At 34.5% G+C, this 24,322-nt stretch overlaps 1 protein-coding gene and 1 pseudogene across 7 annotated transcripts; both read right to left on the bottom strand.

The window, feature by feature from the left end:
* Positions 1-4,436: 4,436 nt before the first annotated feature.
* On the bottom strand, positions 4,437-18,841 carry LOC123895354 (kinesin-like protein KIN-12C). Of its 7 annotated transcripts, none has more exons than XR_006804276.1 (20): positions 18,618-18,841; positions 18,383-18,412; positions 17,286-17,459; positions 15,802-17,195; positions 15,628-15,707; positions 15,462-15,534; positions 15,349-15,384; positions 14,849-14,914; positions 14,605-14,766; positions 14,333-14,437; positions 13,981-14,216; positions 13,816-13,885; positions 13,655-13,708; positions 13,509-13,567; positions 12,993-13,059; positions 12,843-12,902; positions 12,264-12,348; positions 11,755-11,946; positions 5,900-11,230; positions 4,437-4,780 (listed from the first exon to the last, which is right to left on the bottom strand). XR_006804276.1 is itself a non-coding variant. In XM_045945636.1 (18 exons), the coding sequence occupies exons 4-18, from the start codon at positions 15,802-15,804 to the stop codon at positions 11,942-11,944; spliced, it is 1,161 nt and encodes a 386-aa protein (XP_045801592.1). In that variant the 5' UTR covers positions 15,805-17,195; positions 17,286-17,459; positions 18,383-18,412; positions 18,618-18,841; the 3' UTR covers positions 11,434-11,941. The 7 variants fall into 7 exon arrangements, 1 of the variants encoding a protein (XP_045801592.1); XR_006804279.1 differs by having other exon boundaries at positions 5,900-6,022; XR_006804277.1 differs by having other exon boundaries at positions 5,900-5,983.
* LOC123896151 lies at positions 18,302-23,335 on the bottom strand (annotated as a pseudogene).
* Positions 23,336-24,322: the final 987 nt, after the last annotated feature.

Raw genomic sequence — 24,322 nt, 5'->3', positions numbered from 1 at the left:
TAAAATTTTCAATTAACAAAAACCCCTTTTGCCCCGTATATACGCGCTTCAAGCATCACATTCAATCAAAGTTTTCTCATTCTTAGGTGAATTATCACCTAAGCATTAATGATTAGAAACAACCAATTAAATCATTACAACTCTTTAATATATAAAATAATTAATAGTGCTTGATTGCTTAGACGATTTGGATTCTCAGCAGCGGCAACCTCTGCTGCGGTGCCTGCTGCTGGATCCTGGCCCTTCAATTAATCCACTTTTTAGTCCATACTAATACACATTAAACCTTAACACAACCAATTGGATTATAATTGAAACATGTTGAGAATGATGCTTGTCTCACTGCCAAAGTTTTCTCCACCATTACAACGCTACTGCATTCCGAACCAATTACATATTCAACTCCTTCTTTCGTAACAAAGAAAAAAATCTAAAATGAAACAAATGAAAATTTGGAAGATGAAAGAAATGGATCGTTTTAAAGTAAACTTGAAAACCCCTTTTACAAATATTTCTCAAACTCAAAAACCCCTTTTACAAATATTTCTCAATTTCTTTCATCGAGTCTCATGCTTTAAACTTTCTTAGTAGCCAAACATGGTGAACAACTGGTTTTTTTATCCATTACAACAATCTGCATCTATGAAATTCTTTCCATAGCCTTCATAGTTGCAAAGAAGAGTGCTTCAGTTGTTTGCTTTAGAACCTATAAAAAAAACAGTCTAACATGGTTTTTTCAAAACTTGTCTCTGTCAAAAACTTCACCATTGTTGTGAATCGCAGCTTTGTCTGTCATGAGTTGCAACCTGGCCATGCTCGCCGTTGATCGTTGTGTCCCGATTAGCTTCTTGGTCTGTGTCGGCACACAACTATTTGGAGGTTTCATTATAGTGGTTTGTGAATCGCAGTTTCGTCCATCTAATTTATGATTCTGTGATGCTCACCGTCATCCGTAGCGCCGATTGACTTTCCTATTTGTGTCAAACCGCTCAGCCAAACAATTCATTATGATCCAAACAATTCATCACGTTTATAATCCCGTGACTCAAATGTTTTTACAATCCACATTTTCATCATTAATAGTAGGCGTTGGATTAATCCAATGGTTGGAATAGATGCAGTAGAGATGGCAGCTGACAACTTTGCAGCCGACGATCCAAATCGTTGCTTCGAAGGCGAATTTTGAGCTCCGGTTAGAATCAATGGTACGGCAGACAACATTAATGAAACAAAATCTGGTCCAAATCTTAAAATAGGGGAAAAAAGTTTGTTCATGCCCCAAAATTTCTTTTTTGCACCAGATTGTTATTAACATATATTCACTCCATCTTAAAATATAAGAAAAAATTGGTTAAAGAAAGTTAATATATTTGGTTAAGAATTTGTACTAAATACACCTATTTTATTTGACCAATTTTACCTTATATTTTGGGACGGAGGGAGTATTCTCTCCCAATTTGTATATGTGATGATGCTATCACCACCAACACAAGAAAAAATAAGAAGAGAAAATTACATATGTGAAGTTATAAATTTTGTTTCATACACTGATATTTCTTTTAAGAAAAGCTATAATTGTTTTTTCGATTCTTATATTTCTTGAAAATTCAGGGGCTATTCAAACTATTATTGTTCAATTTGATAAAAAAAAAAATTTAATTAATATTTATTTTATTTAAGTAAGAATTTCGTAGAAAAATTAATAAGCTATGAAAATTGAATTAGCTTATTAAAATACGTGCATGTACCTTGTAAAAAAAACTATAAGTTCATGACAAAATAATGTTACCAAACATGTCTTATTATATAAACTTATAAATCTTAAACTATAAATACAAAATTTAACATTGTCAAATAGAGCACCTATATATGACCAAACTATAATCCCAACTCAAAATCAACATAAAAATTAGTAAAACTCAATGTATATAGTAAATAGTAGAACAATAATATACTAAGTATAATAAGTTAAAATATTCTTCACCTAGTTAAACTTAAAATATATAGAAATAGTGCAAAATAAAATTATCTTGGTCTTGCTAGTATTGAGTACTGCTACTTGTTTTGGTGGTGACGGCACATGAAAATTTAGAGGGACGGTTAAAAACAATTTTGTACAGGAGATTATTTTATTTCCCTATTTTTAAGATTTGATTTGATTCAGATCTTGTTTTATTAATATTCTATTATTTAGTTTTAATTATTTAATACATTAATGAATGATAATGATTTAATTGGTTGTGTTTAATCATTAATCCTTAGATGAGGATTCACTTAAAAATTTCTCTTATCTAAAATGTTAAATGTAAAGGATTGATTTTATTCGATAAATCATTACTAAATGTAAATAATTGTGAATAATAAAGAATTAACAAGAGGTCCCGTGAGCTTAACTTAGTTGGTTGGACATCGCATTATATATGCAGAGAGCTAGAGTTCGAACCCTGATCATCCACTTATCATCTTATGAGTGGAATTTCTAGTCATCAGGCCAGTTGACAAAGAAAGATGACGATGATGGAAGTGATGAAAATATTGAAAGCAATGAAGTGATGAAAGTTGAAATAGAGAACAATTGTGCTATTTGTTTTGAAAATTTTAATTTCAAAGTTGGAATTCCTATGCCATGTAGGCACGTCTTTCATAGAAGTGTTATTATTGTTACTAGGTTTTTGTTAGATGTGTTCTTTCTTTGTTGAATTGTGGTTTGACACTCTTACTTTCTTTTCTTTTTTTTAGGTTTGACACTCTTGCTTTAAAGAGAGTATGATTACATTTGGGATTTACTGTATTTTGTTTTTTTTTCTTTTCTTTCTATTGTTTAATTGCTTTAAATTCTAAGTCAAGTTTTTATTAGTGAATATGATTGTTCATACTCAATTATTTTTTAGGTTAGTGGCCGTTTATTTGTTAAGTTTGTTTTGATTTAGTAAAAGGAAAGTATATACTGTATTATTTAATCGTCAAGCAAGTTTCCCTCTGTTGCCTTTGTGTTTAGGGACTTTGTTGGTTTCGGTGCTATCGGATTGTTCGGTTGGTTTACTATATTTTGAATTATCTGTCAAAAACAAAAAACAAAATAGGGTTTAAGACTCTTGTTAAACTCTATATTGCCCATTAGGGATAATTTGTTGCTGTTGAAGGGTGTGACCCCTACATTTTATGGGTCATGGGGTAATGTTGATAAGGATTCTATGTCCACTTCATCCCATTTGGTCAGATATAAGAAAACTGTATATATTGTTCTGTAACTTTGAATATCAACTAGTAGGCTGCCCGTGCCGTTTTGTGAAACGCCCAATATATATCAATCATGATTGATATGAGCCAAGGGGATTATTCATATGCATCTATATGCCAGTCATGGTTGATATGAGCCAAGGGAGTTAGTCATAGGCATCTATATGCCAATCATGGTTGATATGAGATAAGGGAGTTAGTCATAAGCATATAAGCATATGGATATTAATAGGCTTAACTACACATTTGATCCCTTACGTTTATTTTATGTTTCAATTTGGTCCCTTATGTTTAAAAAGTATCAATTTGGTCCCTTACGTTTATTTTAGGTTTCAAGTTAGTCCTTTCCGTTAGTTTTGTCACTAACACCGTTTGAACAGTACACGTGTCAGTGTGTCCAAGTGCCACGTGTCAGTCCACATATGCAAATTGACTGCCACATGTGACAAAATTGACGGAAAGGACTAACTTGAAACCTAAAATAAACGTAAGGGACCAAATTGATACTTTTTAAACGTAAGGACCAAATTGAAACCTAAAATAAACGTAAGGGACCAAATGTATAATTAAGCCATATTAATATAAAGCATGCAAAAATATGGTAGTTAAGATAAAGTATAGAAAAATAATATGGGATCATGTTAATTCTTTGATCAAACAATGAACATATGATTTTGATTGAGGAAGAGGCAAAGTAGATTAACCAACCCCACAATCAAGACCACTCTTATCCAATAAATGTCTCAAAGGATTAGAGATAGGATAGTTAATCTCCTCACGCCATCTATACTTATACTTCAAGCATCTCTATTAAACCCGTAGTTTTTCACGATTATCTTAAAAATTCAAAACCTGTTATTAAAGCCTAATATTTAAGTGCTAGGTAGAAATTGATAATTTTTCCGAGATTTAAGTGCTGGTTTTATCTTTTGTAAAAAAAAAAAAATCATTCCATCTTCTTTCTTAAATTAACTTCACCATGACACTTTTGAGTCCAACAATTGGAAATATGATATTGTTTAAAACATCAAGTTTAAAACTTGAAATATAAATTGAATAATAGAAATTTATTTTAAAATAAATGGAAATGGGATTTAAAAGTATTAGTTATAGAATGAAGTTGCTCATATGAGTTGCTTCTATCTTCTAAATTCCTAAAGTTTAACCAAGTAAATAGCTTAACCATTCAACATTATTATCAAAATAAAATATGACACTACCATCAAAATTCACATGATAAACCATGAATTCATACATGTGAATCAAAGAAGACAACACAATTCCGAACAATTCAAATCATGGTGTGACCGCAAAGAATTGTGCCATGACCATAAAAGGAACAAACTTTTCATCTATCACTTGCTGCACAGCAGCAACCTTAACATAAATAACCTAGTTGTCAAGGGGCTCGGTGGCTATAAATTTAACTGGTATCCCTTCAACCAATCTACGTGTTCTACAAAAATCAACCCATCCACTAACATCAGATGATAACTTGCTCTCGAACTGAACTCTGACAAAACCCACGCCATGGAAGAGTCTGTTTTGCACACGAAAACAAAATTAATCAAATACATAGTGTCATAAAAGATGATTAGTATAAGATTCAGAAAAAAGAAACATGTATATATACACACACCAACACTTAGTCCTTAGTATAAGCAAGCTTTTAATGCTCTAATGACAAACACCTATAAATAAGCCAACTTGATAAAAGTCGTAAAGCTTGGAAAGTGTTGAGTAATAACGTTGGAGTCCAATGCATAATATATACACCATGGAGAAAACCCTCTAAATAAGCAAACTTAATAAGCTAACATTTTTGCTTTCTAAAATGAAGTAATTTTGTTATACCTGAATAAATAAGCTAAAAAATTATCAGTTATCACTAATTCTTTCACTAATTGCATACAAATGATGGTTTAGAAAAACACAAAAAGTAAGATCACATGGGGTCTGAGCTTCCTTAAACAATCTTCAATGATAGGCTCTGTGAGGTCCATTGCAGTCATGAGAAGGGAATGCAATGCGAAAGGAAGTTCTGCAGTTGTTTCAGAACAGAGAGGGAGGCCATCGACATGTGGTATGGTGACTGGAATGAAGGAGATGAGATTTGGGTGGAGATTCAAATGCTCCAATTTGGATATAGTATTTATGGACATGAGAAATGAAACCTTGTGGCCGCACTCGGCTAGTTTGTTGGATATATGAAGGTATGAGGTAAGATGTCCTAATGCAAACCATGTATACATTGCAACATGAAAGATGTTAGCATCCATGTTTGATAAAAAGGAATCAAAGCTATGCAAACAATATGTAACCACAAGAATGTGATAAACTTGCTAAGTTAAGAGCTCAAATGATATAATATATTGCATGAATTATTAGCCAACGGTTTTTTTATGGTCATGAAATTTATGGGGTTCTATGTCCCTTGCCTTTCTCCCTCCACTCTTCCAGAAGTGGTTTTGTCATAATCTTTCTCATTTCAAAGCTTAGTTATAGAAAATTGGCAATTATGATATCACAATAATAACAAAAAAAACTCACAAAATCACAAACAAATCAAAGAAAAAAATTTATGAAAACCCAAAAAAATGAAAAGGGGTTCATTCTAGTAAAATCAAATACTAAAAATAAAGGTTAAAGAAAACAATACCTTCTCTAAACCCACTCTTGAATCTGTGAGGCATCCTAATAGTATTCTCATTCCAGTTATCTTCCATTAATAATATTGTTAAAACTGTTGATAGCACAATGAAAGTACCACCATTCACTCAATCTGATAATAATGAGGCAAAAAAAAGTTTCAAGACAACAAAAAACTGTTGAATCTAAGAAGACTTTAGATGGTTAATTCATATTGTGAATAAGCTGACTTGGTGTGCAAGCTAGCAAAAGTGGAAGTGTAACTAATTGCTTGAGAAGCAAGTTAGTTAGTTTGTTAAATAGAGTTTGTTAGATTCAGTTAGTTTTTGATTCACCTAGGTTGTTAAAGTGTTTTAGAGTCAGTTAGGAAGTTGTTAGTTGGTTAGGGCCTAAGAGAATCATCAACCATTGTGATGATCTAGTATAAATAATTGGCTCATGATTAGTGATTGTATCCAACTACTTTTCCCCATTGAGGATGAATAAAACTGATTCTATTTTTCTCTAATCTTCTTCTTCTTCTTCCTCTGTTAATCAAGTGCTCTTCATTCTTTCCATTCATTCACCATTGTTACAGCAACAAGGATAGTAGATCCTGCAGAAACTGTGCTCATTGGCGTGGCCAGAGTGCAGTGCAGCGCGCGCGTGTATCCTTGCTTGCTTGCTAGGCCTGTGCAGGCCAAAGTGATCCAAGCCAAAAGCTTCAGCTGCGCCAACATCTGGCATCAAGAGCCTGGTTCGTGCTTTAACCATGGCAACCTTTAACAATGGTCAATTCCCTGCGAATCTTCCAGTCTTGGATGGAAAGAATTATGATAATTGGAGCAAACAAATGAAAGTCTTGTTCAATTATCAAGATGTGATGGATCAAGTGATTAATGGTGTGGAATCACTCTCAGAAGGTGCAACAGAGGTTCAAAGAACTCAACACAAATAATTGAAGAAGAAAGACTACAAGGCATTGTTCATAATCCATCAAAGTGTAAGCCCTGATATCTTTGAAAAGGTTGGAGATTGTGAATCAGCCAAGCAAGCTTGGGATATTTTGGCTACAGCTTATGCTGGAGATCAGAAGGTGAAGAAAGTGAAGCTACAAACCCTAAGAAGCAAGTTTGCACAGCTACAAATGGAAGAAAAAGAAACTGTAAGTGAATTCTTTACAAAGATTGCAAAATTAGTTAATGAAATGAAAGCATGTGGTGAAATTGTGTCTGGTACAATGAGAGTTGAAAAGATACTGAGATCTTTAACTCCTAAGTTTGACTATGTGGTAGCTGCAATAGAAGAGTCTAAGGATCTTGACACTATCAAGGTTGAGGAACTGCAAGGGTCTTTAGAAGCACATGAGCAAAGGATGAATCAGAGAAATTCTGATAAATCCAATGGTGAGGTAGCATTACAAGTACAGCAGGGTAACAAGAATAAGAAAGGAAAGGGAAAATGGCAAGGCAATAAGGGAAAGGATAGTTATCAGAATGGAAATGGAAAAGAGAATCAAGATACCAAAGGAGGTGGAAATCAGAAGAAACAGTTCAATGGTGGTAGAGGTGGTTACAATGGAGGTGGAAGAGGTGGAAGAGGTGGCAGAGGTGGAAGAGGCAAGTTTGATAAGAAACACATTCAATGCTATAATTGCCAAAATTATGGTCATTTTGCAGATGAATGTAGATTCAGAGAGGAATCAAGTGATGCTGAAGCCAAAATGGCTAGAAATGATGATGATGATGAAGGCTCAGTTATGCTTCTTGTAACTACAAAAGATGAAAGTGACCTTCAAGAGAAGTGGTATCTTGATACTGGATGTACAACACACATGACAGGGAGGAAAGATTGGTTCACAAGCCTAAAGGCTACTCAGAATCATAATGTCAAGTTTGCAGACAATAGCAGTCTTGCAGTACAAGCCATTGGTGATGTAACAATCAAAAGAAAGGATGGCAAGTGTTCAGTGATTTCTGGTGTATTGTACATACCAGGTATGAAATGTAATCTACTCAGTATAGACCAATTGCTAGAGAAAGATTACAGAATTGTAATGGAGAATAGGTTGCTGAAAGTGTACAACACTAAAGGTAACTTGATGTTAAAAACTGAAATGTCAAAGAATAGAACATTCAAGATTGGGCTCAATGTTCTGGATCACAAGTGCTTGATGACTGCATCAAGCAGAGAAGAATGGAGATGGCACTATAGAATGGGGCACTTGAATTTCAAGGACCTCAGCTTGCTGCAAAAATCAAAGATGGTGACAGGCTTGCCAAGCCTGCAAGTGCCTGAAGAGATTTGTGAAGAGTGTGTGCAGTCAAAACAGCACAGAGGAAGCTTCAGCAAGCATGCAGCAAGTAAAACCAATAGTGTACTTGAAGTGGTGTATTCAGATGTATGTGGTCCAATGCAAGTGAGCTCAATTGGAGGTAACAGGTACTTTGTAAGCTTCATAGATGACTTTAGCAGAAAACTATGGACTTACTTGATAAGCAAGAAAAGTGATGTGTTTGAAATTTTTAAGAAATTTAAAGCTACAGTTGAAAGACAAAGTGGTAAGAGACTCAAAACCCTAAGAACAGATGGGGGTGGAGAGTATGTATCACATGAATTTGCAAAATTCTGTGACAGTGAAGGCATTGTACATGACATAGTCCCACCATATACTCCACAGCAAAATGGGACTGCTGAAAGAAAAAATAGAACAATAATGGATATGGTGAGGTGTATATTGAAGGGAAAGCATTTACCTAAGGAGTTATGGGGAGAAGCAGTTTCTACTGCTACTTATACATTGAACAGGTGCCCTACAAAGAGATTGAAGGGTATCACACCAGAAGAATGTTGGTCAGGACACAAGCCAAATGTGAATCATATGAGAGTGTTTGGTTCACTAGTTTTCAAACACACACCAGATCAATTGAGGAAGAAGTTGGATGATAAGTCAACAATGATGATATTGGTTGGTTATCACTCAACTGGAGGTTACAAACTCTATGATCCAATCAACAACAATGTGGTGATCAGTAGAGATGTAATAATTGATGAACTCAAGGAATGGGACTGGAACACTAATGACAGAAAGAAGTCAACTAGTGTGATGATTGAAGAAGTTAGTGAAGAACAAGTAAATCAGCCAGTGCCTGAGGTGAGAAGATCAAATAGGCCTAGAGTTCTACCAGCAAGATTACAAGAGTGTGAAATGAACTCAGAAGGTCAAGTGAATAATGATGGTGAGTTGATCCATTTAGCATTCATGGCTGAATCTGAACCAATTGATGTGCATAGTGCTCTACAAAGTGAAAAGTGGAGAAGTGCTATGAAAGAAGAATTGGATTCAATTGAAAGCAATCAAACATGGGAGCTGGTGGATCTTCCACAGAGAAAGAAAGCAATAGATGTAAAGTGGGTTTACAAGCTGAAAGTGAACTCAAAGGGTGAAATAACCAGATACAAAGCAAGGCTAGTGGCAAAGGGATTTCTTCAGAAAGAAGGTATTGACTATGATGAAGTATTTGCACCTGTTACTAGAATGGAAACAATTAGGTTAGTAACTGCTCTTGCTAACCTAAATGATTGGCCAATGTATCAAATGGATGTGAAGTCAGCTTTTCTGAATGGCCCTATAGAAGAGGAAGTATATGTTGCCCAGCCACCTGGTTATGAAGTGAAAGGTCAAGAGCTTAAGGTGTATAAGCTTAAGAAGGCACTCTATGGTCTGAAACAAGCTCCAAGAGCCTGGAACAAAAGGATTGACAAGTTCTTAAATGAAATAGGGTTTAAGAAATGTGTCACAGAACATGGAGTGTATGTCAAGAAAGATGCTGCAAAGGGAGTCATTATAATCTGTCTATATGTAGATGATTTGCTTATCACAGGAAGCAATGAATCTTATATTAGTGAGTTCAAGGGTGACTTGAAGGAAGAGTTTGAAATGACAGATTTAGGCCTCATGACATATTTTCTAGGCATTGAGTTTCTGAGGAATGAGCAAGGAATCTTAATGCACCAGACTAGATATGCATCAGAGATTTTGAAGAAGTTTGAGATGGACAAATGCAATGTTGCATTGTCACCTGCTGAGCCAAGGTCACAGCTAACAAAGTGTGCAGAAGAAGAGGATGTAGACCCTACATTCTATAGAAAGATGATTGGTTCTCTAAGGTATTTGTGCAATACAAGGCCTGACTTGGCTTACAGTGTAGGGATTGCTAGCAGGTTCATGGAAAGGCCTAAAAGTTCACACTTGATTGCAGTGAAAAGAATACTTAGATATGTGAAAGGGACCATAAACTATGGTATTATGTTCCCTGCAAGTGATAGAGACAAAGAATGCAAGCTGATTGGCTACACAGATTCAAATTGGTGTGGTGATCATGAAGATAGAAAATCAACAGCTGGTTATATGTTTTTCTATGGTGGATCACCAATATCATGGTGTTCAAAGAAGGAACCTGTAGTGGCCCTATCCTCCTGTGAAGCAGAGTATATAGCAGCATCACTCAGCACCTGTCAAGCCATTTGGTTGAAAAACCTAATTGAGGAAATCAGTCAAGACAGGTGTGAAACTGTCACTTTGAAGATTGATAATGTGTCTGCTATCAATCTTGCAAAGAACCCTATTGCTCATGGAAGAAGCAAGCATATAGAGCTAAGGTTCCATTACTTAAGAGAGCAGGTAAGCAATGGTAACTTGGCCCTAATGCACTGCAGAAGTGATGAGCAAGTTGCAGACTTGTTAACCAAGGCTGTAACAACACAGGTATTTGAAAAATTGAGAAGTGAAATGGGAATTGAGACAGTGGACAACATGAATTAAGGGGGTGTGTTGAATCTAAGAAGACTTTAGATGGTTAATTCATATTGTGAATAAGCTGACTTGGTGTGCAAGCTAGCAAAAGTGGAAGTGTAACTAATTGCTTGAGAAGCAAGTTAGTTAGTTTGTTAAATAGAGTTTGTTAGATTCAGTTAGTTTTTGATTCACCTAGGTTGTTAAAGTGTTTTAGAGTCAGTTAGGAAGTTGTTAGTTGGTTAGGGCCTAAGAGAATCATCAACCATTGTGATGATCTAGTATAAATAATTGGCTCATGATTAGTGATTGTATCCAACTACTTTTCCCCATTGAGGATGAATAAAACTGATTCTATTTTTCTCTAATCTTCTTCTTCTTCTTCCTCTGTTAATCAAGTGCTCTTCATTCTTTCCATTCATTCACCATTGTTACAGCAACAAGGATAGTAGATCCTGCAGAAACTGTGCTCATTGGCGTGGCCAGAGTGCAGTGCAGCGCGCGCGTGTATCCTTGCTTGCTTGCTAGGCCTGTGCAGGCCAAAGTGATCCAAGCCAAAAGCTTCAGCTGCGCCAACAAAAACCACAAGCACAAAGATGAAATATGGAAGGCTATGTGACAGTGTATTTCGCTTAACTCATTGACAAAGCAAATTTACTAAAAATGAATGGAACTTAAAACTTTCAAAACACAAAGAAATTAAGATAGCAACACGGGATGTTCAAATACATAAGACAATCAAGTAATGTAGCAGCCACAAAACTCAATCATCAACAAAATGAAAACTAATTTAACCATTGAGCCATTGAGATTCTCATCAAGGATTTATATAATAAGACCCTGTACACATAGTTTCCAACAATAGAACATAACTAAGGTATGAAAATTTCAACATAGAAATCATAAATTAAAGACCGGTTGAAAAATGAAAAACCAGCCATAACCGTCATAACCACAGAATCAGAACGGGTTTCACAAAACCAGCCAGTCCAAATAATCGTGCAATAAACAATTCTTTCATTTCTCGCTTCAGAAAGTGAGTGACCTGTACGTTAGGAAAAAAATTACAGTCCCTAAATAAAATGTAATACCTCAGTGAAGTTCGTCAAATTATGAACCAAAACATTTTTTATGGTCTGGTCATATTCAGATATTTTGTTCCTCAGCTCAGATAATGTTGACGCGGCTAACTGATTATCAGCAGCAGTACCATACTCTCTGAAATCCACATTGATCTTAGCATATACTTGATTATCGTCACTGATACCCAAGAACGGATCAACCTGGTTATATGGAAGCATGTCATTGTTAAGATGTATTTTTTGGAGAGCATAAAACACAAACTTTCATATTAACATTAAGGAGTAAAAAGTCATTCAGGTCATGGATCTGATATATTTTGCAGGTAAATGTCAACATTCCAACAGATAAAACAAAGATAGACCTCTGACATGTTGGGGACAACATTACTGCTAGAACATGAGTATATCAATTTTGCATTCTTAAGTTCTCCTTTACTATTATTTTAAACAATAAAAAAATAGTTTTAATTCTTATGAAATTAAATAGTACACTTTACAATAGTCTATGTAGGTCATACCATTACTTGGGTCCAACAACATAGCCCAGAGAGATAGAGGAAGCTGGAAGAAGGGGATCACTAGGTTAACTCGGGCTTTTAAGTCCTGTAACATGGCATTTTTAGTGATTTAAACAATCAGAACGATGATTCATTGTTCATGATAAAATATTACAAAAGTAGATTAAGCAGTAAAGGTGAAACCACTGGAATACAAAAACAATCTAACACAATGTGAATGTGCACGGAAAACTACCTTCATGCGTAAAACAATTAGCGCTAATATGAACGAATGAGCTATAGCTTCTTGAATCCAAAAGGCAGAAACCACGAGTCCATGTTAATCCATTAAGTATCTTTTTAAAACATATCTATAAATTGTTCAGGAGGTGGATAATGGATATATCTAATTATATTTGCATACATTTTCAATAAACATAGTTTTACTTGCATACATTTTCAGTCATACGGAAAACCCAGTACATAACAGAGAAAAACTATGATATGCAGCAAATAAACGCATTTCTGTAAACGGCACTGATATATGTAAAACAGGCCAAGCATGCGATAAGTTAAAAATGTGTTGGTATCTTAACTCACCAAGGAACGATTATCTGTTGTCAGAAGTTCATCAGGATGCTTGAATGAAGAACGCAGAATCTGAGCGGATGAAAAGTGATTAAACATGACAAAACAAAGGCTCAGCAAATGTGTTCATGAGGACTGCAGTATTTCATCATAAATACTTACAGAATTAGACTTCACTTTATTGTAGTTCAAATATTTTCCAAGTTCTGTCTGTAATTTATCTGCTTCCCTGTAACAACCAACCACAGGAAAAAGAAAGGAAGAAATTTGTCACCAGTCTACTGCAATATAGTTTTTGGGGGTACAATTATAGCATCACTATCACCACAATCCATAGTCACATAATCCTGATATGCAAAAAGAAATTAAAGACACAAAATCGGGTTTTAATTCCAAACAGTCACATGTTAAGTTTTTCACATTCACATCATAGCCATCATCTTTAATAAAAGGAAAGCATAATGTATGATGGCTATGCTTTTTTCAATCTTATTAATGAATTAACGAAAAACTATTTTAACATGCATTGTTTTGAAAATGCTTTTGCAACCATGGTTTATACCTTTTTTAAGAGTCTCTGAAGAATAATCTACAAATTATTTATATATAAATGATTTTTAGAGAATAAAAAAATGGGCTCAATATTATTATTAATAATGATATAAGCCAACTGTCTACCTAAGCAACTTAGAATTCATATTCTGGCAAACTTCTAACTCCTGTGTGGCATCAATATCCTGAAAATTCAAAGACATTAATAAGTGAAAATAGAAAATCTTAGTAAGCAAAACCAATATTACACGAGTAATAAAACTAAAGTTGACCTGATTTTCATTTTTCATGGAGAAAGTAAATTTTTCTTGGAGATGGACCAAGAGCTGCACAAAAAAAAAAGGCAAATATTCATAATCACACTCAGCTGCAACATGAGATTTGAGTTTCATCTATCAGGATAGGGCAGGACAAATTCTGGAGTCTGGCCAACCTGATCGCGTAATTCAGAAAGTTCAGCCAGCAATCTTTCCCGCTCTCCATGCTCATAGAAGTTTTGGAATCTGGTAGTAAGTACTGAAGCAAAATGAGTCATTGGCAACCAAAAAGTTATTAGAATTTAAGATATTATCAGATAGTATCTGATAATGCAACTTACATTTCTAGTTGCTGCAAAAGTCTATCATTCTCCAAAGCAAGTTTGGATGATTCTGAATTTTTATCAATCTTCATTTTAAGAAACTGAATCTCCTCTTTTAAAGCCCTATTTTCCTCCATAAGATACTTCTCAACTGATAGTTGACCATCTACCAACAATTCAAGTTGTTTAATTTTCTCCTCACAATGCATCAGCTTAATTGAATTATGCTGAGCATCTTCATCTTTTTGTTGAGCCTAGAGAAATGTGATACAAGTATTTTAGCTCATAATATTGAAAATATTGTATCTTACTCACATGACCAACCTATAAATATTTATGCATAAGCTTCTGGAATAACAATTATGCATACCAAGCATTTTGTGCGATCAATTTCGACCTTTAAACCCTGGATTGTAGTCTCGGCCATTTTTTCTCTCCTCAAGGCACCAACCAAAGCAGCTTTCATGCGTTTGATCTGCAGAAATCACACCTCTAATTATTAGTGAGGCTAATTGTTATGATCATTATTACTATTAGATAAAATCCCTTGATAATTTTATACAGTCCATTATGGGATAAAGTTCCCTGATAATCTTACAACCAATAATACAAGACTCTCATGGTTAATGACACATGACGTACCTCTTTGTTTGGAGTAAGTAGCTTGTGATCTGCTGTCCCTCTTTCTCCCGTAGAGTTGTGTTCTTCTGACACTTCACTCAACCTACAGCTATCAGAATTTGGCTCCAAATTTGACGCCAGTGGTGGAAAAAATTTATTCTTCGTCAGAAAGGATAGTTGACCCTGCTCCAGTTCAGTATATAAGTCAGCCCCATGATGTAGTATTGTAGAAAATATCAACAATTTTGAACTCTTTATTTAATACCTTCAATTGTTGGATTTGCCACTGCAGTGCACTTATGTCACCAGAAGCATCTTCATTCACTTTTGCCTTTTCAGAGAAAGGGGACAAATCAGTTGATCTAATCCATACCTTGTGTCAATTGAAAAAAGTACTATGTAGCATGCAGCATTGTAGTATGCAATTCTTCCCCAACCCCCCACAAAAAAAAAAAAAAACAGGTATGCATGCATTTATATAGGCTAGTACATTGTTTTGGATGAGCTTGGCTCACTGGGCAAACTTCATAGTGCTTAATGTATTTGTGAGGAAAATAAGCTTCAATTAAAAAATTTAGGGCACATCAAACTACAAAAAATTAGTTAAAAAATAAACAAATCAAACATCTCAGAAATAATCTCCATTGAAATAACACAAGGGCCAAGTCCACTATCAGTTTCAAAATCACAATCACATAGTTTAAGTGCCACTCATTTTCATCCCCACATTCACAAACAGGACATATTAAAGGACACAGAACACGCCTTTCTTGCAGTCAAACTCATGTTGGTAAACAGTCTCTACAAATGCGCCAAAGTAAATGTTTAGATTTTGGTGGAGCTTGAATTTTCCATAAATTTGTTCAGTCCCCGTGTACCTTTGATGTTGTTGTGGCATGATCAGTTTGCAGTAACAACTTATATCTGGATTTGAGTCTACAAAAAATGAATCTAAGCTCTGAAATTCACTATTAATTACACATACGATGAAACAAAAGCTACAAAAAAAAAATTTAAAAAAAAACTTTGAAGAGAAAAACGAACCTTCTTCTGCTTGCCACCACCAGATTTGGCTGGCTTGGAGGAAGGTGGAGGTCTGGAGGAGCCTTATCCTTCCATGGAGCCTGCAAAAATACAACACAGAGTACCAATTACAGAGATGAAAATTGACAAATTGAGAAAGATGAAATGTAGAAGATAAATCTGGAGATACATCACCATCCACCATAACCACCACACATCACCACCACCTCCAATCTTCAACCATCTTCACCAGCAAAAAAAAAAAGCAACGAAAAATAAAATAAAATAAATATTGTATAGAAACTAAGATCAAACTAGAGGAACGAAGGAGCAAGAAGCATCGTCGTCGCCAAACACCGCCGCGAACCGCCACCAGAACTCTCTATCTCGGCCGGAACTCTCTTCCTCACCGGAACTTCCCTCCCCGGCAAATATTCTCTCACTCGGCCACTCCCTCACTCTGACGAGTGATTGATTTGTAGGTGGTGATGGGGGTTGTGGTGGATGTTATGGTGAAGGATGAGATGAGGCAGAGAGGAGAGATGAAATTGTGAGATGGTGAGAAAAGAGAGAGCGTACGAGAGAGAGGGAGAGAAGAGAGAGAAAAAAACTCTACAAATGAAAAAAATTTGGGAAAAGAGAAATATATATCTCACTGGGCCCAATGCATGTGTTACATATTGCTAGTCATGTGGAAGCTTCTAGTCACCTCTCTGCATCACAACCCACACACTTGTCATGCTAAGCTTTGCATGGATGACATATAGATGGTTTCAAAGTTTACCAAACCTTGTAGCCAGGCATGTGGAACATGATCATTGGGTGGAAATTGGCAGCACATGAGTGGACGAAATTGACAAAGTATGATTGGACAATATGAATGGTTGTTGATCACCAATTGGCCAATTCAATTAGGGTTTATTTAGGGTTTCCATTTTGCACTTGCAAGTCCACCATCTTTTAGTATAACTAGTCGGCCACCCGTGCGTTGCACGGGTTCAGCGGAACACCATTTATATATCAATCATGGATGTTATCAATCATGGATGTTGTTGACCATGGTAAATTAAACAACCACATTATTATTCGGCCCGTGGGTTGCACCGGTTTGGAGTAAAGCCATATATATAACAATCATGGATGCTATGAGCCAAGAAAATTAGTCATAAGCATATGGAAATTAAGCAAATTTGTTCATTTCACATCTAGGGTTGAATTGCAATTTAATTGCAAGATCATTCATCGTATAAGGTGTCGTGCCTAGTGGAAAGAAAACATAGGCACTTAGTTGAAAGTGGTCTCACCTTGCTATCACAAGCCAACTAACCTATGAAATACTGGGATCATGCCTGTTTTCCTTATAAAGAGAGTTCCTACATCTGTGTTGGAGAATAAGTCATCCTACTATATTCATCCAAATAAACAACCCCGCTATAAGGCGCAAAATAGGATCATTAAGATGAAGCATTCCAAAAAGCATAAAATTCAAGTTTGGTACAGATATTACAACACAAGATTAAAAACAAAGAAAAGCAAGATAGTTCCAAAGTTAAATAGTGGGAATTCTAGAGCATAGAGTGCTTGATTCCCTGCATATTCATTATTTGAAAATTCAGTAGTAAAACAAACAAATGAAAAATAAGAGATAAAATAGCAACCATTTGTTTAGTGGTATGTACCTAGCAAAGGGGTGCAACTTTGATTCCACCTGTTTTATTCATCTCATTCATTCTACCACTTTTTTCTATATATAATAACTATCTCTTCTCTTTAATCTTCACTTCATTCCATTTGCTATATTTGCTACTACATATTTATCATCATTTGCCTTTTCACCGTGTCAACTTCTTAATCTGAAACAATTGCAGGGCATTGATGTTGAGTAGACATGAAGGTTAAGAAAGTAAACAAAAATTTGATGTAAATAGAAACTTATAGAATTATCATATTGAAGCTAGGACAAAATATAGAAAATGTGTTTAACACCTTTAAGCAATATCTTATAGTACATAAACATAATCATCCATACAATGCTAAACTGGACAATAAACTCAATTTCCATAGAAACAGTGTTTAAGACCAATTATTTTTTATGTAAATAAAAAGTAAACATGTATAATTGGTTGGTTGGGTTAATACATAAATGATTAGAAACAAATTATTTCATCTTTGCCAAATCAATAATGGCCATTTAGGAAAGCAAACAAAAATTTGATGTAAATAGAAATCAACATATTGAAGCTAAGTGAAAATGTCAAAGTAAATGAAAATATTCCATATCATTGAAAACACTTTTTACAAAAGGAATCAAGAGTATTCTTTTAAAACCTCTATTGAAACTATTGAAAACTTGAAAGCTACACTCATGGCTACACTCATACAAAGAATAGGCATAATTTAAAAACACACTCTAGAGATGTAAAGCTCCCCATTGATTTATTGGGACCTTTGGTTTTCTATGCGAAATACATTTTTCACTATCAAGTGTTAGATGCATCATGTTGATAAAATAAAAACACAATTTAAAAACAGGGATTTGGAGGTGTTCACTCATAGGCTTTGGATATCGAAATTTGGAGAATTAGAATGTTAATTCTTAAGATAGACCATGTGATCATTTAGTAAATTTAAGGCATGAATTTAGAGTCAGGGACTACAATATTTAATGTGCAGCAAGGGACATGGGATTAATCCTTTATCTTCTTTTTTTCCCCTTAAGTTGGTCTTTTATATTCCCCTCTAAAGAGGAACCATTTTCTAATGTATTTATCGTTACCTCAAAATTTGTACTTTTGGTTGCTATCTCCTGCAAAACAATATCAATGGCATTAACAACAAAACCTCACAATCTAGTCAGCAATTTTGTGATAAAATATATAAATACTTTGAAGCTTTAAAAGAAGTAGTTGCATATATGCAGATGCAGTTTCATATATATATATATATATATATATATATGGAATAAAACTATTTCATAAAGAAAGTTTGAAAGAAAACCTTTCTATTTGTACCTTAAAACTCGATATTGGGAGTGTGTCCTTGAAACCCGATACCATGGGGCCCGATGGATCTAGGATAGACTATGATACCGTCTTGTAAGGATGACTATATCACCCATTTATACATATATTTTCAGGTCATATCACATTCAAAGTAGGACTCCCAACATTTACCATGTTCATCTCATTTCATTCCAAAGAAAAAGGCAAAGAAGGGAAAAAAAAAAAAATAGACACATTAAGCACAACCTGCTGAAGTTGATTCTGCTGCAATTGCTCTTGCTACTGAGATAATGATTGTTGTGACTGGGTCATCATCATCTGTATGACACCGATTGAAGATTTAAAAATTCAATATTTCAAAATTGACATCCAAGTCATAATCTATTGCAATTGTATTATACAAAAAAGAAAAGAACAACATAAACATTTACCATCTTAGAACTAATGTATATGGCTATCTTATCACATACAGACAAAGTTTCCTATTTGCTCATGTTTAACACTGAAAGGGGCTTTCAGCATGAAACATTTCTGCTTTTCATATCGGCAAGTTAAGAGAAATTTCCTATTTGCTCATGTTCTAGGGATTATTGAAATGTCAAGGGAGTGATACCACTTTGATGCTCTTTTAAATTTCAGTTATTGATTTTTATATATCACTGACATCAATGATTTTGAGAGTCAAGAGCTAACGAATTGCATGTAAAGGATGAAAAATCCTAAAGATATTTCATATAATCATTTTTTAGAAAGATTATGAAATATATTCATACTCTTAGACAAAGGCTAGAGAAAGTATTGATTATGCTGAAAATATTGATGAATATGTCATAAAATGTATCATTGGAAATATTAGAGTCATCAGATATAGTTTGTTTTATTGTTGACACTGTTCTTGTAAATTAAAATGCACTTACATTTTTACTATGCATACATCAAGGATGCTTATTTCTCTCACTCAAGCAACACGCCAAAAGTCTGCTAAATTTGATATCCTATTAATATTTGAAGAGCAAGTCTAACCTTAGGTGAACCTGATTGCATTTGGGAGGAAATGGTTCCATCGTTCCTGTTAGATTGACCATCCTTCACATTTAAGCTACCTCGGGGAAGACCAGAAAGTCTACGCGGATCCATATCACCATAATTAGAATTTCCAAGGTTGTTTTGTGCCTGAGCCTGCGCCAAGACCTGTTGTTGTTGTGATGCTAACAGATATTGGTTTTGTGGTGTTAAATTAGGCTTCTGAACTTGTACACCCAAACCAGGTCTTAGTTGATCAATTCCCTGTAAAAAAGGGATAAGGATAGGTCATAATCTGCTCTCAAAAAGTTCAACAAACTTCAGAGAAACGGCGCTAATGAGAATAACATTCAACTCACAGTTAGAGGCCATCGCTTCAACGGAAGACTTGTAACTCCTTGATTTAATCCTGAAGGATAATTAAAGAAATAATCAAAAAAATAGATCCACCATAACTGATATTAAACACTAAATGTCAAAGCCATGCAGAATATCTCTGCATGAGATATACACCAAAACTTATAATAAAGCCAACACTACTAATGTTGCTAGGAGTTTCCTTCATTTTTAAAGATGATGTTGGAAATTATAATTTTACACTTAGGAAAAAGGATTATCAAGAAAATCAACAGAAATAGTCTTTTATTTTCATCACAAAAAACATAATAGGCTGCATGAAACAGGACTCTGGCCCTCTAAACCACCACACACGTGCGCACAGAAAGGAAAAAGTTTTAATACAAAGACGGATCATAAAAAGCAGAAATTTGAAGTAAAAATGTGAAGGAGGGCACAGTAACAACACCTGCACTTCCTAACCCATATTTTGATTGTAAAATTGCTTGTCGATAAACTGATGTATCCAAAGGCAAATTCTTTGGACCAGCGCCAATGTTAACATCTCCTTTGATGTCCTAGAAAATTAATTTATCAACTTTCTTATCATAGTAGTGGTGAAAATAGAGAAAGAATTCAAAATTATAGTTAAGAAAAACATGTGCAATATCTAAGTGAGGATATGGTTGAAGTAGTTACATTGGTTAAAGTAGACCGTGCTTGCAGTTGCTGCAATGCATTGGACATATTCCCTGAATTACCATGAACCAGCTGACTGAAACGGAAAATAACCCTAATTATTAGCAATTCGATCCATAGATCAAGTTAATAGTGATACTTTCTCGCACACGGTAACTACAATCTATAAAACTAAGCAAAGTTAGTTACCCTTGATGACTTGTTGCTGATTTGAGAAGAGCCATCCTATTCGCATCGATAAGATTTGGAGATGCTTCTGAATCCATTGAATGAGGGTGTTTCATTCGCTCTTCATACATTTTCATAGCCAACACACTTGCTGGTGGCTGCCCCAACATACCTTCAGAGTTAATGGCATTTAAGGAACCACCCAGTCCACTCAGTGCAGGATGATTAGGATCTCTTCTCTGTAACTGGACATTGCGTTGCTGCATTAGTTGCATTTGCTGCATTTGAAGTTGTTCTCTTGCCTTCGTTGGCTGGGTTTATCAACATGTAAATACATGCATAAGATCAAGTTTGCTACCAACCAATATATAGAACTAAAAGCAGCTCAGTGCACCAGGTTCCCACCAAGGGGGGTCCTCGAGAGGATAGATACACGTAGCCATACCCTAACAAAAATAAAATATATGTGTTACATAATAAGCTCACCTCAATGTAAGCGGCAACAGCCTCAGAATGTTTCTCATTTGTTCTCGAGATGAATATATCCCAAAAGACAGACCACCACTCGAAAAGAAATCCTCCAGGTGCATCAATTGCTATCAAAAACAAAACTTACAAACTCAGTATATACTCAGTTGCGCCACTGCTTTCATCATATCATATAATTTAAACTTTTGAGCTATGATTTCAAATAAAAAAACGTTAAATAGAAATACGTGCAAGCTTAGAAGATAAATTAAATAAATTCTCTGCATCTTTACCTAAAAAAAACTCTCCTAATTCTTGACAAACACATGTTAACTTAATTCTTGATAACACATTAACACAACATAGTAAAGAATGATCAACAATCTTAATTCTTAGTTTCTTACCTACTGGATCCGTCGAAACTTTTGTTTCTGACATAAAAGTTTTAGCAGTGGCGTTCAACTTTCTTTTCAGAAAATAATCATGAATATAAACATCAAGCCTGAAGCATAACAGACAATTAATCTATTAAACACGTAAACAAAGGCAAGGAAATAAGTGTAATTAATTCGAAACACTAAACAGACTCCACATGAATCTCGGCAGAAATGATACCTCTTCAAGCTGCATAATAGGCTGAGAAGCCCCAGCAGAATCCAAAGGAAGAATGTTAAAAGGTGCATAAATTTCCGTCTTTTCCTGGACATCTCTAGCAGCTGCAATAATCTGAATACACAACAAAATTCAAAGATGAGACTGAATCCTCCAAAATATAAATGCCGAGAGAAAATCAACGCAACAACTACACAATTTTCAGATATGATTAACCTCAGGAGCAACTTCTTCAACTTTCACAGTCTTTTTAACAGCACAAAGCACTTCAAAACGCACGCCAGCAGTCTAGTAAGCTTTTCCAATAGAAAACCTAATTCTTATCAGTTTCCTAGTAGTACAATAGAAAACCTTTAATCAAAACAATAAAACAAAGAAGTTGCGATGAGAAAAAGACAATTAAGACCAATTCATTACCTCCGAAGCAGCGACATCAATGAAACTAAACTTCTCAAATATGTTTCTAAATTCTTCATCCATGCCTTCATATAGGTCTAACTTCTCTGATACATACTCAACAAATCATCTTTTACCTATAACAATAAAAGAGATTATTTACTATAACAAAGAAATTGTTTCATACTTATTAAAACACTAAAAATTGTTTCAAACTTCTAAATTTGTCATTGTTCCGTCAATCAAACTTAGTAAATTTGTCGTCATTCATAATCAAGAAGATAATGAAATGATAAAACTTCTATTGTTTATAACTTAAGTAGAATGTATATTTAATCTAAATAACTATAACTCAAATTGATGGGATGAGGCTTCTATTTCTTTGCAAGAAGATGATGAACAAATCAGCAAGAAGGATACAGGAAAAATAGAAGAAAACCCAGCAAAGAAACAGAAAAACATAAACCAAACCTAAAATTGAGAACCCAAAAATTGAAACTGAGCTGCCTCTTTCATAGAGCCTGCAAAAAACAACACAGAAAACCAGTTAGAGAGATTAATATTCACAAATTGAGAAAGATGAAATCTAGAAGATGAATTTCGAGATACATCACCATCCACCATAACCACCACATCTCACCACCACCTACAATCTTCAATCATCCTAACCAACAAAAAAAAAAAGCAACAGAAAAAAAAGCAAATAAATGTATAGAAAGTAATATCGAACCAGAGGAAAGAAGGAGAAAGAAGCTCTGTCACCGCCGTCGTCAAACACCGCCGTGTTACCGCGAAACACCACCGGAACTCTCTATATCGATCGGAACTCTCTATATCGGTCGGAACTCTCTGTCTCCCGCCGGCAAATCTCTCACTCGGCCACTCCCTCATGTGGTGGTGGTGATGGTGGCGGTGGTTGTGATTGTGAAGGACAAGGACGAGATGGAGGGTGAGAGAAAGAGTTTGACAATCTTGAGGGTATAACATTGGGGAATTGGTGGGATTCTTTCTTAACAGAGAGATGAAATCTGTGGGCTGAACCAAATCTGTGTCCTTATTCACTTGGTTTACTTGCTGTCATCTTGTGTTTAGTGGAGCTTTTCAATTGGTGCAAGGAAAGGTCCAACAGAATTGATGCAGGTTGAATCATTGCAACCACATAGAAGCTTATAGTTGCCACCATGTGATTTTATAAGCATATAATAAGTGTCAATTAACTATTGGATAGAACATTATGGCCCGTTTGGTGCACAAGATAAGAGACAGGATATGATAACTGTATCATATCCAGCCGCAATCCAGTGTTTGATGATACAGAATATGATAAGTTAATCCTGAAGCTTATCCTATCATGTCTCTCTAGTTATAATTCTTATCCTGAATTTGAGCTGGGTTACCAGCAGGATAGGATAAGAAGAAAAAAAATTACTGATTTATTTTATAAAATATATTTTAAAAAACATAAAATAAAATTAATAAAATATAAATAATAAAATAATTAATTTTTAAATATATGTGATTTTCTCACAGGGATAATTTTGTAATTTATATATTCTAAAAAATCAAAATTTTACTAAAATTACAATATTTTAAAGTAAAATGATTATTAAAAAATTGACAAATAGGGATATTAATTTAAATTTTATAAAAAAATAAATATAATTCTTTTGCAATAGTAGTTTTATTATTTACGTATGAGATATATCATATATTTATTTGGCTTATCTAACATGTATATATTATTTAGTTATTTATTTGATCATGATTCATATAAAAAATTAAACTTGATTATTTTCTCATGATTTTTATTTTAAATTATATAAAGTTATTTAATTACTTATTTATATTTTTTTATTTATAAAATTCAAAGTATTACAAAATAATTTTTAAAAAATAATAATTGTTTTACAAGAGTAGTTTTGTCAATTAAATATGTTATACTCCCTCCTTCCCAAAATATAAGCAAAAATTGGTCAATGAAAGTTGATGTATTTGGTTTAAAATTTAGTCCA

This window comes from Trifolium pratense, linkage group LG7 (assembly GCF_020283565.1).
Source record: "Trifolium pratense cultivar HEN17-A07 linkage group LG7, ARS_RC_1.1, whole genome shotgun sequence".
Taxonomy (NCBI): domain Eukaryota; kingdom Viridiplantae; phylum Streptophyta; class Magnoliopsida; order Fabales; family Fabaceae; genus Trifolium; species Trifolium pratense.
Note: the sequence above shows the minus strand (reverse complement) of the source record. Positions and strands in the feature narration are given on the sequence as shown.